The sequence below is a fragment of the Mustela nivalis genome (genome assembly GCF_964662115.1).
Source record: "Mustela nivalis genome assembly, chromosome: 17".
Classification (NCBI taxonomy): Eukaryota; Metazoa; Chordata; class Mammalia; order Carnivora; family Mustelidae; genus Mustela; species Mustela nivalis.
Genome location: NC_139036.1, coordinates 61,182,506 through 61,198,763, shown reverse-complemented (window position 1 = coordinate 61,198,763; position 16,258 = coordinate 61,182,506). Strand labels below are relative to the sequence as shown.

Sequence of the window (16,258 nt, the reverse complement as noted above, 5' to 3'; positions counted from 1 at the left end):
GCCGACTGAGCCCTCACGCGTCCCAGGCTTGATCTTCTATATGGATTTTTGTTGTATGAGTCTATGAAATATTTACACAGTATGGTTTGCGTATGTGTGTATATCTCACACGTATACCTGTATATTTTCATTACAAGAGTGGAAACCATGAGCATTGGATTCTTTTTCTTTTTTTAAGATTTTATTTATTTGACAGAGAGCAAGGGAGGGAACACAAGCAGGGGGAGCAGCAGAGGGAGAGGGAAGCAGGCTCCCGCTGAGCAGGGAGCCGGATGCGGCGCTCGATCCCAGTATCCTGGGATCATGACCTGAGCCGAAGGCAGGCGCTTAATGACTGAGTTTTCCCCGGGCATCCCCATAAGCACCGATTTCTGGTCGGTGATGTGGCGGTGACATACCCGGGGGGTGCTCGGGTGTGCAGTTCACGGTGACGGACAGCAGAGAACCGAGAGGGCATGGGGCGATGAGAGAGGCGGAGAGAGTTGAGTAGTGAGTGTTTGGGCCGAGACTAGATAGCAGGTATGTGGGTCGTCACTGTGAAATTCTTTAAATTTTGCTTTGTTTGAAATTTGTAGTTAAAATTGGAAAAGAAAAAAGAATTGGCATGCTTCCAAAGTCGGATCTACGAATAAGGTGGTCCCTTTCTCTCCCTTTCTTCCGGCACCTCTGAGTAGACGTCAAAAGTTTGAGCTTTCAAAGTATAAGCAAATACACAGGTAGTCACAGCACTCCCCTTCTTGCTTTGGCTGTGTGCCCTGCCCACTGCCGGTGGCGACTCAGCCCCTGAGCAGCCACCTTCTTAGGAAAGCCAGGGTCTGCCGGCCCGTGGCTCTCCCGCATGCCGCGGTCTGGGAAGCCGGGCGCTCCCCCCACAGGAGCCGCACGCGTGCTCCGATCGCCTGTTTCCCGGAGACTGGGCTCACCTCGCCCCTGGACTCTTGCCTCACGTACCCGAACCTCTTTGGAAGGAAACTGTTTACCCGAAGGTGTTTTGAAACGGACTTTCCCCAGTGAAGGAACCCACCAAAAAAATTGTGTGAACAGCCTTCCTCAGTCCTGAGAGCGACCATACACTTGAGAAACTCTATGATGTGAGCCAGCCTGGGCGTCACCAACGTCGGGTCCTCTGAGTCTTGATTGGAAAGCACGAGGCAGCCTGAGGAGGGGCAGAGCTTGCAGGGCTCAGCTGTGTTTGATCCGGGTGTCAGCTTTCTCTGCTGCCGCCCTCTCCTTTTTAGCAAGGGGTGGAGCCGTGCCGAATTGGAGTGGGGTGGCCTGGGCTCCTCTGAGTTCTTCCTTTACTGCCCTAACAGATTGGCACACAGAACAGCCTGGAGCTTCTGGAAGACCCGAAAGCTGAGGTGGTGGATGAAATTGCTGCCAAGCTTGGCCTGAGGAAGGTACTGAGGCATTCTACTGGCCTTTGAAGGGGGGGACCAGGGCTCTCTCTTGGGGACATCCAGGTGGGTGGCATGGCCAGGCCTCGCCTGGGACTGAACTCCAGCTGCTTGAGGTCAGGTGCAGGCCCAGCATCTTGTAAAGCCTGCTTGTGTTTTCCGGATGCCATAGCTCTTAGGTTCCTCGGATTTGAACTAGAATATTTCTCTGATTCAAAGTAAAATGAAAACAAATGATCCCTGTGCTGGGGCTGTAGTGTTGAAATCTGCTGGGCACACTTCCTGAGGATGGCTTCAGCGGGTGAAAGAAAGAGGCAGCGGGAGCCAGACCCCTTTGTCCTGCCCAGGAAGGAGCCTTGCTGCTGGGTCGTGTGTCCTGCCCACAGGACCAGGCCCGGCCTCTTAGTGGGAGCCTCCCTTCATGGGTCCTTGGGTCCTGGCCACCCCGTCATTTTTTAGCTTCAGGCGCTTGGAACCCCTGGCGCTCCATCGTCCGTCATCTCTGGATTTCCTGTTGCTAATTTAGGTGTCTGAGCCTGGGAGGTTCCCTAGTTTGACTGGGCAGTTAGGAGACAGGGAAGACCTTTTGTTTTGAGTCTGTTGACTGGTTTGTGTCATGTCCTTGCTGGAGCTCCCAGGAACTTCACAGAAGGGTTTCTGCAGGTAAATAAGGAATGTGAATCTGGTTTTTTTGTTTTTAAAGATTTTATGTATTTGACAAATAGATCACAAGTAGAGAGGCAGGCATGGGTGGGCAGAAGCAGGCTCCCCACTGAGCAGAGCCCCATGTGGGGCTCGATCCCAGGACCCCGAGATCATGACCTGAGCCGAAGGCAGAGGCTTAACCCACTGAGCCACCCAGACGCCCCTGGAATGTGGATTTGAATACCTCTTAGAATTTCGAAGTTCATAGCTATGCAGGTTTTTTTTTTTTTTTTTAAGATTTTGTTTATTTATTTGACAGACAGAGATCACAAGTAGGCAGAGAGGCAGGCAGAGGGGGCAGGGGAAGCAGGCTCCCCGCTGAGCAGAGAGCCCGATGTGGGGCTCGATCCCAGGACCCTGAGATCATGACCTGAGCCGAGGGCAGAGGCTTAACCCACTGAGCCACCCAGGCACCCCCTATGCAAATTTTATCCTATTTTTAAAAGAAGATTTTATTTATTTATTGGACCGAGAGAGCAAAAGCCGGGGGAGCAGCAGGCAGAGGGAGAGAGAGAAGTGAAGGCAGACGCTTAACTGACTGAGCCACCCAGGTGCCCCATGAGTTTTATCCTTTACTTGTTAATCAACTTAGTGAGAAATGAACTCCCTACAGATAAACACGGAAAATAGGGAATGTGTTTGTAAGCCTAGGGGCATGTAGAGAAAAGTCATTTTAACAAAAGATTTAAGAAACACAGTCCTATTGTTTCTAGTAAGGAATCAGCATCTTTTTTTTTTTTTAAAGTAGGTGCCACACCCAGTGTGGAGCCCCAGGTGGAGCCCATCGTGGGGGTTGGAGTCACACTCCATGAGGTCATGACCTGAGCTTAGGTCAGGAGTCACAGACTTAACCAACTGAGCCACCAGGTGCCCCAGGAGTCAGTGTCTTGATTTAGGGTCATATTTTGGTTTAAGTTTTTGACGTTTCTCTTGTTCAAAAGGGAAATCAGTGTAACTTTTGGAGCTTCGTTTTAAACGTACGGTTTACGATCGCTGTAGCTGTACTAGATCTCCACGTGGCTGAGGCCTGGCTCTGCTCTGCTCTGCTCGCCGCTTCCGCCCGTTCACGCCGCAGGTCTCCATTTCTTCGCTGCATCCTCCGTGGGCTTTTTGTTTGCTTGGGTATTTTTGGCATGGTTGGGGTGGTCTTGTGTGCCGGAGATGCATTTTGAAGACTTTTGTATCAAGGTTCTGCCGGACAGGTTATGGGCAGCACGTCGCTTCTCCAAAGGACGTGTCCCTGGGTCCAGCCCCCCGCATAGACCTCGCAGCCCGGTCCTGGTTCAGGAGGGCTAGGGCCGCAGAGCACCAGAGAGACAGCTACCCGGGACTGGCATTAAGGGTGCCGTAGTGATGGGCTTTCAGCTCCTTGTGCCCGCGCCTGCTCTCCTCAGTCCTGTAGCGGAGCGCAGAGGAGCCACCGGGTGAGGACTCCATGGCCGCCGTCCTTATCTTCCGCGTCTTCTAGGGAGTCCGTTTTCTTACCTCATGGGTAAAGCCTTAGCGTCTGAAATAAATCGTCTCTCTTGGCTTGCTCGTTGTCTGTCTTCCTCTTTGGAGTGTAGGGATTCTGTTAATCTTGTTCGCCCTGGGGTTCCCCCTGAACCCCACTGCTGGGTACAGAGTTGCTGCCATGGGGCTTCTAACAATGTGAGGAGCTCCGCTCGTGCACCATCGCCTGCGGTCCAGCAGCGCAAGAGGCCGGTGGCCTTTTTCAGCCCGGTGGACTTTGAAAGCCCTGGTGGCTTAGCAGAGAATCTGACTCGCCTAGAAAGAATTGGGTCACAGAGTCTCGTACAGAAATGCTCTTAAGGTCTCTGAGCAGAGGCCAGAAAGTGTTCATCACCTGCTTCAGAGAGAGGCTCAGAGGATACTTTCCTTTTCCTGCAGGTGGGCTGGATATTCACAGACCTGGTCTCAGAAGACACCCGGAAAGGCACCGTCAGATACAGCCGCAATAAGGTAGGACCGGACGGAGTGCCCGTGCCTGCTTAGCTCAGCCTGCAGCTTGGCTCTAAAGCTCGTCCTGGCTTTTTTTTTTTTTTTTTTTAAAGATTTTATTTATTTATTTGACATGGAGGGAGAGAGAGCGTGCGTGCACGCACAAGAAGGGGAGCAGCAGAGGGAGCCCAGTGCGGGGCTTGATCCCAGGACCCTGGGATCATGACCTGAGCTGAAGGCAGACGCTTAACGACTGAGCCACTCAGGTGTCCCTCATCCTGGCTTTTAGATGGAATTATTTTCTATACTGGGTTCTTGATAAATTAAGGGTGATTCTGTTGATTGTGACTCGTAGAGCAGCACCCCTCACCCCCTGGCCTTCACCCGCTGGTGTTTTATGGAGGTCACCCCATGGGGGTGGATGCCGGATGGTTCTGGTCTTGTTATTTGTGGTGGGAGAGTCGGGGCCCGTGACAGCTAGGGACTGTAGGTGTCTGTTTCGTGCAGTGTTGACAGGCCACAGTTCAGTCCTTGCTGTTTTCTAAAGAAGAAATAGGAGTATATCTCCGTGTGGTGCTGTAAAACTTGACAGGCCGGCTCTCTTTTCCTAGGACACCTATTTCCTGAGTTCGGAAGAATGTATCACTGCAGGAGACTTCCAGAATAAGCACCCTAACATATGTCGACTCTCTCCAGACGGACATTTCGGCTCCAAGTTCGTCACTGCGGTGGCTACAGGTATGCGCTCTGGTCCTCTTTTGGTAGAGTTTCATTCTGAATTTAGCTACTAGAGATTTTCTTAACGTGCCCTGGGACACGGATTCCTCTTTCTGTTTTATGGTAAAAATCCTGAACTCGCTGCATCACCCGCAAAACCACTAGAATCGGGCTCAGTATAGCCCCTCCCTCATCCACTCACGTTCTAAGTTGAAGTCAGCTTGATTCTGGATCTTACCTCGGGGCTGCCTTTGCCCTTTCCAGTAACTGAAGACAACTCTCTGGCTCTGTAGGAGGAAAGGATTTACTGTTTGTTCCTTATTTTTGACATTATGAGTGGGAGTCCTTTTAAGACCATTTCTGAGTGTGTGTGTGTGTGGGGAGAGAGGACACTGTTTTGGATTCCATGTCATGTACGTTATAAATACATTGTAAAAAATTGTGGCCTGTAAGAAGGTGCCATCAAGTCATTCATAATACGCCTGGCCTGTTATCTTAGAAAAACACTGGTTGTAGGACTTTACAATTTAAAAAGAAGAGGAATTTTCAACTCGGAGAACCTACTTGTGAAATCATTGTCTATTTGCTATTTTTTTTAAAGTAAACCCTAACTTGGGTCCTGTGAGGACCTGGTTTCTGCTCCCGCTGAGCCGGTCGCCGTCCCTCCCCAGGTCGTAGGAACCCCCCCCCCCCCAGTTTAACACTAGTCCGCAGGGAGCCCAGACACGTTAGTAAGTGACTGGGTTCCCTCTCAGTGCCGTCGAGGGGACTGTCGTGAGAACCAGGAAGAGAAACTCCGCCTGAATTCACAAGACCCATTCGGACGGTCGGTCCCTTTCGATCGGAAACGCGCGCACTTGTGAGGCGGGAGAGGCGGCGGCAGCATCTCTCCTGGGCCCGTGTGAAGCCAGCGCGTCGGTCGGTTTTCCTGGCACCACTGTCGGGCCCAGTACTTACGGGAGTGGGTGGGAGTGTTGACCAGGGTTCCGGGAAAGTAGTTCCTCGGCGTGGGGTCATTCTGTGAGGACAGCTGGGGAGAGCAGCTTGGCCTGGACGTCGGGGAGGGGACAGGGAGGAGCGCTTGTCGCGGCGTTCAGAATTCGCTGCACCTGCTCTGTACCTGACCGAGGGAGAAACGCGATCCCTTTTTACTTCCCGCAGCCCAGGAGGCACATGTTCTGGGTACGGTTGTTGAGACTGGCGGTTCTCAAACCTGTCAGACACCCCCTTCGGAAACCCCCTCGTTCGGGATGTGCCCTTTACTGTCTGGAGAGGGAAACTCACAGATGACACGCCTCCCTACTCGTGTGAATAGCAGCGGAACAGGGGGGCCACCCAGCCGCAGCACAGAGCGGCCTGCTTCCGCTCACCAGGGCCTGGGGACTGAAGCCCACTGGGACAGACAGGCCGCCCAGAGCGGCCAGCTGCGTGCCGGCCTCCCTGGGGCCAGTGCCAGGCTTTCCTGAGACGCTCATCGAGCCTCTGGGAATCTCTGAGCTCAACATGCCTCCTTCCGCCTGTCAGCTTGGTATCTCCTAGAGACTTCACCGCAGATTCAAACTGGGCACTGGTGTTTGTGCTCACGTAGGAAAAATGGCTGATTCTTCTTCTTTGTTGTAAAGATTTGACTTATTAGAGAGCACTCCTGAAGGAGAGGAGAAGCAGCCTCCCCGCTGACACAGGACTCGATCCCAGGACCCTGGGATCACAATCCTTTTTTGTTTTTGTTTTGTTTTGTTTTTTTAAAGATTTTATTTATTTATTTGACAGACAGAGATCACAAGTAGGCAGAGAGGCAGGCAGAGAGAGAGGGGGAAGCAGGCTCCCTGCTGGGCGAGAGTCCGATGTGGGGCTCGATGCCAGGACCCCGGGATCATGACCTGAGCTGAAGGCAGAGGCTTTAATCCATTGAGCCACCCAGGCATCCCTTGTTTTTGTTTTAAAGATTTTTATTTATTAATTTAAGAGAGAGAGAGCCCAGGTAGGGGGAGTGGCAGGCAGAGGGAGAAGGAGAAACAGGCTGTACACTGAGCATGGAGCCTGATGTGGGGCTCAGTCCCAGGACTCTGGGATTGTGACCCGAGCCAAAGGCAGACGCTTTGCTGAGCCACCCCAGGTGTCCCTAAAATACAGTTGATTCTAATCCGAGTTCACAAATGGGAGGTTTTGCCCATAAGAGCATGCAGGCACATTCAAGGTTGTGTGGGACGTGGAATGGTCCTTCGTTGTATGGTTTCCCCCAAACACAGTGATTGCACTTTGGCTGGCGGCCCCTCCCACAACCCTGGCCCAGGGCCCCGTCATTGAGGGCAATCAAAAATTCCTTCCACGGATTCCAGAACTGCTGTCTTGGGTTGGGCTCGCATGGTGACCTAGACCTTTTAAGTACTTTGTCGGTGGGGAGTTACTCAGTCGGCCAAAGGAACTGGCATGTTTTTAGGATTATGAATAGTTTCTGCTTGGGGCTGCCCGTACCGTCAGTCACTGATTCATACCTCTTGTTAGGAGGTTGGAGAGTGTAGATCATCTGTGAAGTTTTTCCTTCAGAATCGCCACTTCACTGAAAGGCTTCAGAACCACAGACAGTAATTGATTTACCGTAAGATGCGCCATGGGGGTCCCTGCATTTCTCTGCTGACGTCCCCCTCATGGAGGCCTGTGATGAGCTCAGGCTCGCAGTTCTCCTGGGCTCCCAGGGGCGGCCATCCACAGCGTCGCACATCTTGAACCTCCAGACAAAGTGTGCTGCCCCCTGTGTCCGTGGTTCTTGACCAGGAACGTGCCCCTGCCCCACGGAGCTATTTGAACTGTGCTTGCCGTGCCCCGTCCCTGAGTCCCTATGGGCTGGGAAGGAGCAGGCCTGCGTGTGTGTGGCCCGCTCCCAGGAGACTGACTGCCGCATCCGGGGTTTACGGCACTTCTGCAGGCGCCGTGCTCACAGCTCCCTGAGCTGCTGCGGGAGCCGCAGCCCCTCCGCCCCCCCCCCTCCCTGCCAAGGGCAGCTCTAGCCTGAGACCTGTGGAGGAGGAGCTTGAAGGGTCCGGGGAAGGGGAGTGCATCATGGAGCCTATGTTTAAATTCCCTGCCCTGGAGCTGGCCTCTCTGTGTCTCGGCGGGCGGCCCGCCCGCGTCTCTGGGCCCAGAGCACCCTCTCCCGAGGCGGCACCCCAGGCCCCGCGTGCTTCTGCCACAGGCCCTGTCCTCCCATGTGCGGCTTTCCTCGGCAGATTGACGATTTGAGAAGGGAGCAGTCCTGTTGTTAGCTTGCCCCACTGCCTCGACAGCCTGGCCAGTGTGGGGTTTCTGGAAAGGATAAAGAAACCCAGGATGGCTTGCTGTCCTGCTTCTCCGCCGGGAAAGGGCGGCTTACGGTTCCTCTCACTGAATCTACCTCTGGAGACTATCGATTTGGATTAATTTTGCTCTAAAAAAAAACATTATTTGAGAGAGAGAGAGAGAGGGCGAGGGACCATGTGTGGGGACGGGCAGAGGGGAAGAGAGCGAAATGCCAGCGGATTCCACGACCCTGCGATCATGACCTGAGCTGAAACCGAGTCAGACACTTCCCTGACTGAGCCACTCAGGGACTCCCGCTGGTTTGTTGTTTTTTTTTTAAACCAGTCTTCAATTTTACAACTACTGTTTTCTGTTTTTCTCTGTTTTTCAAAGGCCGAGTGTTTTTCTCTTATGATCCATCACACTTTAATGCTAAATCTAAAAGCCAAGGCAGGAGTGCCTGGGGGGCTCAGTTGTTAAGCGTCTGCCTTCGTCTCAGGTCATGATTCCAGGGTCCTGGGATGGGGCCCTGCATTGGGCTCTCTGCTTGGCAGGAGGCCTGCTGCTCCCTCTCCCACTTTCTCTGATGTGTTCCCTCTCTCATGGTGTCTCTGTCAACTGAATAAGTAAAATCTCTTTAAAAAATAAAATAAAATAAAAGCCGGTGCAAATTTACAACACCTGAAGTCAAACAAGAGGCAGATGTACACTGGGAGGGGTGGGCGGCCTCACAGGATTCCTTCCCCGCTTCCCCTGCTCCTTCGCACCCAGTGTGCTCCTCTGTGGTGTGTGACACGTCCCTAACCCCAAGCACAGCAGAGAGAGGCCCCCTGCATCTGCGGCCTCAACGTTAGACAGTGGTCGTGGCCAGCTCCCCTGAGCATGTGCGTGAGGGCCAGAGACCCTGAGCTTGCTTGTCCAGTGAGTCTCTGGAGCCCGCTTGCACTTCTGGAAGCCAGCCACGGTCGGTCCCCAGTGCGCGAAGCCGAGCAGAGGGCAGGCCCCTGGCTTGTCCCCTCTCAGGCTCTTCTGCCCCGCCTTTCACATTCTCTGTTTGGCCCCCAGGTCTGGTTTCTGGTCCGTGTTGGAAAGCCAGAAGAAATGTCTATTCCCTGATCAGTGTTTGGTTTTTGTTAAAGAAACTCAAGTCGAGATGTGAGGTTTCCTTACTTCTGTCATGGCGGAGATGACGGCAGACGTTAGCATTGTCGGCGCAGGTGGCGGAGGAAGGCCGCTGTCCGCACCGTGGGGTCTTCCCTCTTCCAGAGGCTCGCGGCCGCTGTCCCCAGGGGGCCGCTGTCCTCTCAGGACCCCGTCTCAGCCAGGTGCCTGCTCCGTTGAACTTACTGGGTGGTTCCCTCTCGGCAGCTTTTGCCCTGTCCGTGTCCCTCATCCGAAGTCCCGTTGGAGCTTTTGTGGCGCGACGACAGAGCTTGGGGTGGAAGGCGCTCTGGACAGAGTCTGCAGCGCCCGGGTCGGTGCTGGAGACCGGGGGGGGGGGGGGGTGTCGTGCGCGGCGGCTGCGGGGTAGAGGCCGCGGGGCAGAGGCCGGCCACCTTTTCGCCATTTGTCCCGTCCATCGCCATTACCCCGCTCCGTCCGCTCCAGAACAGAAGGTTGTTGGGACGTGGGGCTCCGCCTGCCACTCCGCCCCTGGTGCTCCGCCGCTCAGCGCACTGGCAGGGCTGGTGTCAGGCGCTGGTGGGGCCACAGGCGCGTCCCCCCGCCCCGCCTCCCCGGCTGGGTGCTGAGGCCACTCGTCAGGTGGCCGTCGGATGCCTTCAAGCTCTTACCCAGGGCAGACTCCTGCGAGCTCATTTGTTCTGTGGGTCCGAGGGGACGAGTAACAGACAGACTTGACTCGAACCTCCTCTGGCGGCCTCCCTCCATGAAGGTCTCTCTCGCGCAGGTGGTCCCGACAACCAGGTCCACTTCGAAGGGTACCAGGTGTCCAATCAGTGCATGGCGCTGGTCCGCGACGAGTGCCTGCTGCCCTGCAAGGACGCCCCCGAGCTCGGCTACGCCAAGGAGTCCAGCAGCGAGCAGTACGTGCCCGACGTGTTCTATAAGGTGAGACGCCGCGGGGCGAGAGCCGCGGCTGGAGAACGGTGCCAGCGCTGACCGGGGTGCGGCTCTGCGGCTCCGAGCGCGCCTCATGGGCGAGGTCCTTCCAGAGCGTGTGTGCGGCTTCTCTCCCGCAGCGGACGCGGGGCTGGGGCTGGGACGCCGGCTCGGCCGTTGCGGCACGGACACCGGAAACGGTGTCTCATGAGTTCCCGTCTTACCCACGGTCCTAGGGAGGAGGCCGGGAGGTGTTCCAGGACCGTGTTTTGAATTCTGAGGGTGTCGGCTTCAGTATCTATTTGGTGTTTGGTTTCGGTGGGTTTGTCGTCGTCCTCCTCCTCCGGGGACTCCATGTGTGCGGCTGCTTGAAGCTGTCCTGCCACTCGCTGATGGTCCGTCCACTTGGCTTCAGTCTGTGTGTGGTGGTGGTGATTTTGTGTATGTATTTGAGAGAAGAGAGAGAGACAGCAAGAGAGAGCAGAAGCAGAGGGAGAGGAGAAGCAGGCTCCCTGCTGAGCAGGGGACCCAACGCAGGGCTCGATCCCAGGGCGCTTGGTCATGACTTGAGCCGAAGGCAGACGCTTCACTGACTGAGCCGCCCTGGCTTCTTGTCATTTTTTTTTTCTTTCTGTGCTTCATTTTGAGTAGTCTGCATCGTGGTGTTTTGCAGCCTGTACGTCCCGACTTGTGTGGTCCTGACTTGTGTGCGGTCTGGGCTGTGACCGCTGCTGGCCCTGGGCCCTTGTGGGCTGAGGCTGTCGCTGCCGCGGCCTTCACCCGGTGCTCACGTGTCTGCACTTGACCGCGAGCACATGTGCGGGATGGTTAAGATGTATGTCCCAGTGTCCCCATCTGTAGGTCGGTCTGTCATTTCTGGGTCAGTTTTGATGGGTCGATTTGTTCCCTTCTGATGATGGTCTGTGCTCCTGGTGTTTCGAGACCCTTGTGTCCAGCACTTGGATCATCTGTGGGTTTGCAGCTATTGCCTGTTTTTCCTTTGTATTGTTTGTCTTTTCTTCAGGGGTTTGGGAAGTTTTTGGTATGTGCTGGTCATGGCATATTAAAAAGCCACAGGCCCGGGAAGACCTTGCGGCCAGAGCGGGCCGCCCCTTCCTCCGGTGGGGCCGTGGTGGATGGGCTGCCCGCTGCATCGGCGGGGTACTTAGCTGGGTCAGGTCCGAGTCGCGTCTGTGGGACTCCGTCTGCTGCTGACTCACCTTTCCCTAGAGTGTAGCCTCCAGACTTGGCACTTTTGTCTCCTTGTCCCTGAAAGGCTGGGAGACTCATTGTTTGTCCTTAAGAAGTCTCGTGCAGTTTAAACACATGGACGTTCCGCCCCGTGTACCGCAGGAATTGTGCATCCTCCGACAGGGAGAGTGGCTGTGTGTTTGAAACCCCAGCCCTGTGCAGAGGGGTCTGTGTCTGCAGCAGTGGCCCCCACCAGGGAGGGACCTGGTACTCGCAGCCCGTCATGCTCTCTGCAGTGGGGAAGAGCCTCAGTGTCACTCGGCACTCCGTCTGGGTTTTCGCTGCCCAGCCCTGTGGTTTCCAGGCCCTTCTGCCCACACTGCTTTGTGCCCGAGGTGTAGGCAAACTCTAGAGATGCCGCAGGCTCACGTCCAGGCCACCAGGACGCGGATACGGCAATGCCGCGGGTCAGGTGCATTTGTTTCGTTTCCCGGTGCCGGCAGAAGCCCAGCGTGCAGTGGGAGGATGTCTGAGGAACCACGTGCCTTAGCTTAAAAATACTTCACTGCCGAGAAATGCTACATGTCATCTGAGCTTTCAGGATGTCCGTTTTTTGGCCTCGCTGTGGGCAACTGCTGACTGAGCGGTGCGGCTCCCGCGGAAGGCTGGCGTGGCCACGGCAGGCTCTTACGCTGTGACGGTGGTGACGTTTGCTGCATCGCCCGTTCCTTTCACCACCGAGTCCTCTGTAGCATGGGGCACTGAGGGCAGTGCATCCACTGGAGAGCTGCTTCCAGAATCAGTCCTCTCCAGCCCTGCTGCTCCCTCATCGGCCAGTCTACGGAACGTCAGAGATCACTGCCCACAGGCCACCCAGCGAGGGTAGTAACAAGGTGGAAAGGACGCAGGAACCACCAGCACGTGGCCCAGAGACAGGAACCCGAAGTACGCACGCGCTGTTGTGAAAGCTGCACCGACGTGGCTCCGTTCCACTGGCCGCACGAGCCTGCCGCCTGAGAACGCTCGCGCTCGAGAAGCCCCAGCCAGGCTGCGCGACCAGGGGCGCCTGCTCCGGGAGACCACAGGGCCGCTGCGTGCCCTGCGCTGTGTGGGGCGGCCCCGCGCACGGCCGCGAGCAAGGTTCCACCCGCGCCCTCCCACGGTGGCTCCGCTCCAAGGCGGGTGCCCGAAGGCAGCCCCTGGGGATTCGGCGCTGCAGCCTTACCGCCCTCACACCCACAGTTCTCCATGGCTTTTGTTTGCTTTATTTATTTTAAAGATTTTATTTATGTATTTGACAGAGATGACAAGTAGGCAGAGAGGCAGGCAGAAGGGGAGGAGGAAGCAGACTCCCCGCTGAGCAGAGAGCCCGATGTGGGGCTGGATCCCAGGACCCTGAGATCATGACCTGAGCCGAAGGCAGAGGCTCAACCCATGGAGCCACCCAGGTGCCCCATATATTTTTTTTATTTTTTAAAGATGTTATTTACTTATTTGACAGAGACAGTGAGAGAGGGAACATAAGCAGGGGGAGGGGGAAGCAGACTCCCCACTGAGCAGAGAGCCCAATGCGGGGCTCGACCCCAGGACTCTGGGATCATGACCTAAGGTGAAAACAGTTGCTTCATGGACTGAGCCACCCACGCGCCCCTCTAACAGCTTTTAAAATGCAGCTGGTAGGGCGCCTGGGTGGCTCAGGTCAGGATCCCAGGGTCCTGGGTTGAGCCCTGAGTCCGCGAGTCTGGCTTCCCTGTAGTGAGGGGCCTGTTTGTCTGTCTCCTTCAGCCCCTCCCCAGGCTAGTGCACATGCGTGGGCGCGTGCGGTCTCTCAAATAAATAAAATCCTACGAAAGGAAAAAAGAGGCAGTTATCAGTGCTATAGAAGTCCTAGGGAGCCCCCTCTGACAGGCTCATCATTCTTTGGTTTTTCTTACTCCTACCGCTCGTGCGTCTCCTTATGTACCCCTGTGTCGGCGTGTTGCAGTGGGGCCGGCAGGGTGTGCGGCCGCCCCTCACGTTCCCGCGCTGTGCCCCTGGCAGTGAAGAGTCCGAGCGTGTTTGTTTCCACCGATGGGAAGTTGCGCCCCTTGCTGGGGCCACCGGTGGTCTGCAGGGTTTTGCTTCTGCGAGTCGCTCAGCTGTCAAGCTCTGGTCCCCGAATCCTTGTGTGCGTGTGCGAACACCTTTAGGTCCTGGAAGGCGGGCAGGCGCCAAGGCGTGGGACTGGGAGGCGGTGGGACCTGGGGGTTTCTTCCCGTGTTCCCATGCCCTCACCCTCACAGGGTATGGTCACATGGTGCCTTTTTCACGGACCTTAGTCAATAATCAGGCTAAATATTCTCTTTTTTTTTTTTAAAGATTTTATTTATTTATTTGACAGAGAAAGATCACAAGTAGGCAGAGAGGCAGGCAGAGAGAAAGGAGGAAGCAGGCTCCCCGCTGAGCAGAGAGCCGGATGCGGGACTCGATCCCAGGACCCTGAGATGAGCCGAAGGCAGAGGCTTAACCCACTGAGCCACCCAGGCGCCCCCAATCAGGCTAAATATTCTTTTTAAAGGTTTATTTATTTGAGGGAGGGACTGGAGGCAGAGGGAGAGGGAGAGAGAATCCCAAGCAGACTCCACCTCCAAGTTGGAACCCCATTCGGGGCTTGATCCCAGGGCCCTGAGACCGTGACCTGAGCTGGATGCTCAGCCGACTCTGCCACCCAGGTGCCCCTCGAGGCAGGAGTTTGAGTGGCGTTTCTGAGGTGTGACTCACGTCCAGTACAATTCACCCATGTTCACGGGCCCGCGTCTGATTTTAGAACACTTTCGGCCCCCAAACAGAGACCCCGCGCACCTTCGCCGCCCGTCCCAGGCCTCCTGGCGCCCATGCATCCGCTTTCTGTCTGTGTGAGTGCCTGACGCGATCACGCCCCGTGGGCTCGGCTGTGACAGGTCTGTTTGCCACTTTCCTGAAGTCTTTGGGTCTAGCCACGTCTGTGGCCGTGTCTTCAGTCTGTCTTCTGGACATCATTTGGTGCCGAGGGTGCCGGACTCCCGGGGCAGGCTGGATGCCCAGAAGCCGAGAGGCTTTGGGCCTCGCCCTGGAGAGGAACTTTTGAAGCTGGGGATGACCCCCTCGTAACAAAGGATTCACTTCCTCACCTGTCAGGAAAGTAGAGGCCGGGTGGTGGCTCGGAACTGCATCGTCTGTGTTAATGGCTGACGGGCAGGGGCCACCGGGGGGCGGGACGGGGCAGCAAGCGGGGGTCACCCAGCCGCGCTCAAGTGCTGCCTCCTGGCCCCTGCTCGGCTCTGTCCCTTCTGACTCTGGCTCAGCACCGCGGCTGCGGCTGAAGGTGCTACAGGGTCCGCGGGAGTCCTGGGGCGGCCCGGCAGACGCCTGAGGTGTGCTCACGTCAAATGCTCTCTGCAAAGGCCTGCGGTGTCCAGGACATTGGCTCTGCTGCTCTGGCCCCTTCCAGAATGCCCCTTCCAGACTGCCACGGCTGAGCAACTGGGCACTGGGCTGCCTGTCAGGTCTGGGCCTAAGAGAAGTCGTGGGGAGGGCCTGCCCCTTACCAGGGAACAGGAGCGAGCAAGAGGCCTCTAGCCCCTGTGTAGGGCTCCCTCTCCTCTTCCTCCCCCGTCCCCTATGGTGTGTGTTTAGTTACTTATTTTTATTTCTTTTTTAAAAGATTTTATTTATTTGACAGAGAGAAACAGCGAGACGGAACACAAGCAGGGGGAGTGGGAGAGGGAGAAGCAGGCTTCCCACCAATCAGGGAGCCTGATGTGGGACTCGATCCCAGGACCCTGGGATCATGACCTGAGCTGAAGGCAAACACTTAACGACTGAGCCCCCCAGGCGCCCCGTCCCATGTTGGTTAATAAACCGTCAGCCTCGATGGCACAGACCTCGCCCTTAGCCCCTGTGTGTGGAGCAGGTCCTTCAGTTTTAAACCGTAATTAAATGTTCGCACGAGACCGCACCGCACTGGGATTTCATATGGAGAATCGGAGCATTTGTTACTGGCCTGCCTTAAAGTTCGTACTATACACAGATGCATTTGTGCTGTGATGTTTTATCATGAAGAATCGGTGTTTTGACTCATTTGTAGGACTGAGGCTGCCGTCTTGAGCATTTGGACAGTAACTTCATTTAACCCTTTTTAGGAAAGCTGGTGGGTCTGTGGGTGACAGCAGCACCTGCTGTCCTCATTGAAGAGCTTGGTGTGTCCTGCATTGGAGCTTCCTCACCCAGGCTCTCTGCGCCTTTAGCGCTGGTGCTGACCCTTGGCCCCGCCCCCGCACAAGAAGTCCTTCCGTGCATGAAATGATCGAATATATCCCTGTGGATTAATCAGACTGCCATCTGTTTTTCTTTTTGAAGTTCTTGAAATTAAATATCAAATAGGAAAGATTATTTATAAAATGGGTTTAAGAAATAAAACATCACAGGGCACCTGGGTGGCTCAGTGGGTTAAAGCCTCTGCCTTCGGCTCAGGTCATGATCCCAGGGTCCTGGGATCGAGCCCCACATTGGGCTCTCTGCTCAGCAGGGAGCCTGCTTCTTCCTCTATCTCTGCCTGCCTCTCTGCCCACTTGTGATCTCTGTCTGTCCAATAAATAAATAAAATCTTAAAAAAAAAAAAAAGAAATAAAACATCACATAATACCAAGTCTCCAACCTAGAGTTTGAGGACCAGAACATTCCTGGAGCCCACCTCCTCTTTCTCTAAAGGGGACCACTGTGCTGTTGAGCTACGACTTCCTGTTTCTCTCCCTAGCTATTCCCCCGTGTTTGTTTTCCTAAACCAGGCGACTTGCTGCCCCCCTACCTCCATTTTGTGCAGGTGTCAGCCGCCCCTTGGACTTCACGTGCTCCGTCGTTGTGTTGCAAGGATTTCATTGCCTCTTTTCTGCACTGAGTTCCCCTGAAAATGTGACGGTGCCGCACCTGTTCGGGTCCCCCGGTGTCTCTCA

General features: G+C 55.3%; 1 protein-coding gene and 1 long non-coding RNA gene across 3 annotated transcripts in view; one reads left to right on the top strand and one right to left on the bottom strand.

Annotated features, from left to right (window-relative positions):
- Positions 1-16,258, bottom strand: part of LOC309850933 — a 1,194,231-nt gene that overhangs the window by 63,946 nt on the left and 1,114,027 nt on the right. The gene's annotated exons all lie outside the window — the stretch shown is intronic.
- The window catches only part of NPLOC4 (NPL4 homolog, ubiquitin recognition factor), a 57,189-nt gene that overhangs the window by 26,133 nt on the left and 14,798 nt on the right, over positions 1-16,258 (top strand). For both annotated transcript variants that reach the window (XM_082705464.1, XM_082705465.1), the window contains exons 9-12: positions 1,314-1,400; positions 3,993-4,064; positions 4,655-4,781; positions 9,946-10,106. In XM_082705464.1, the coding sequence (XP_082561590.1) occupies positions 1,314-1,400; positions 3,993-4,064; positions 4,655-4,781; positions 9,946-10,106 (447 nt within the window). The remainder of the gene's footprint in view (positions 1-1,313; positions 1,401-3,992; positions 4,065-4,654; positions 4,782-9,945; positions 10,107-16,258) is intronic.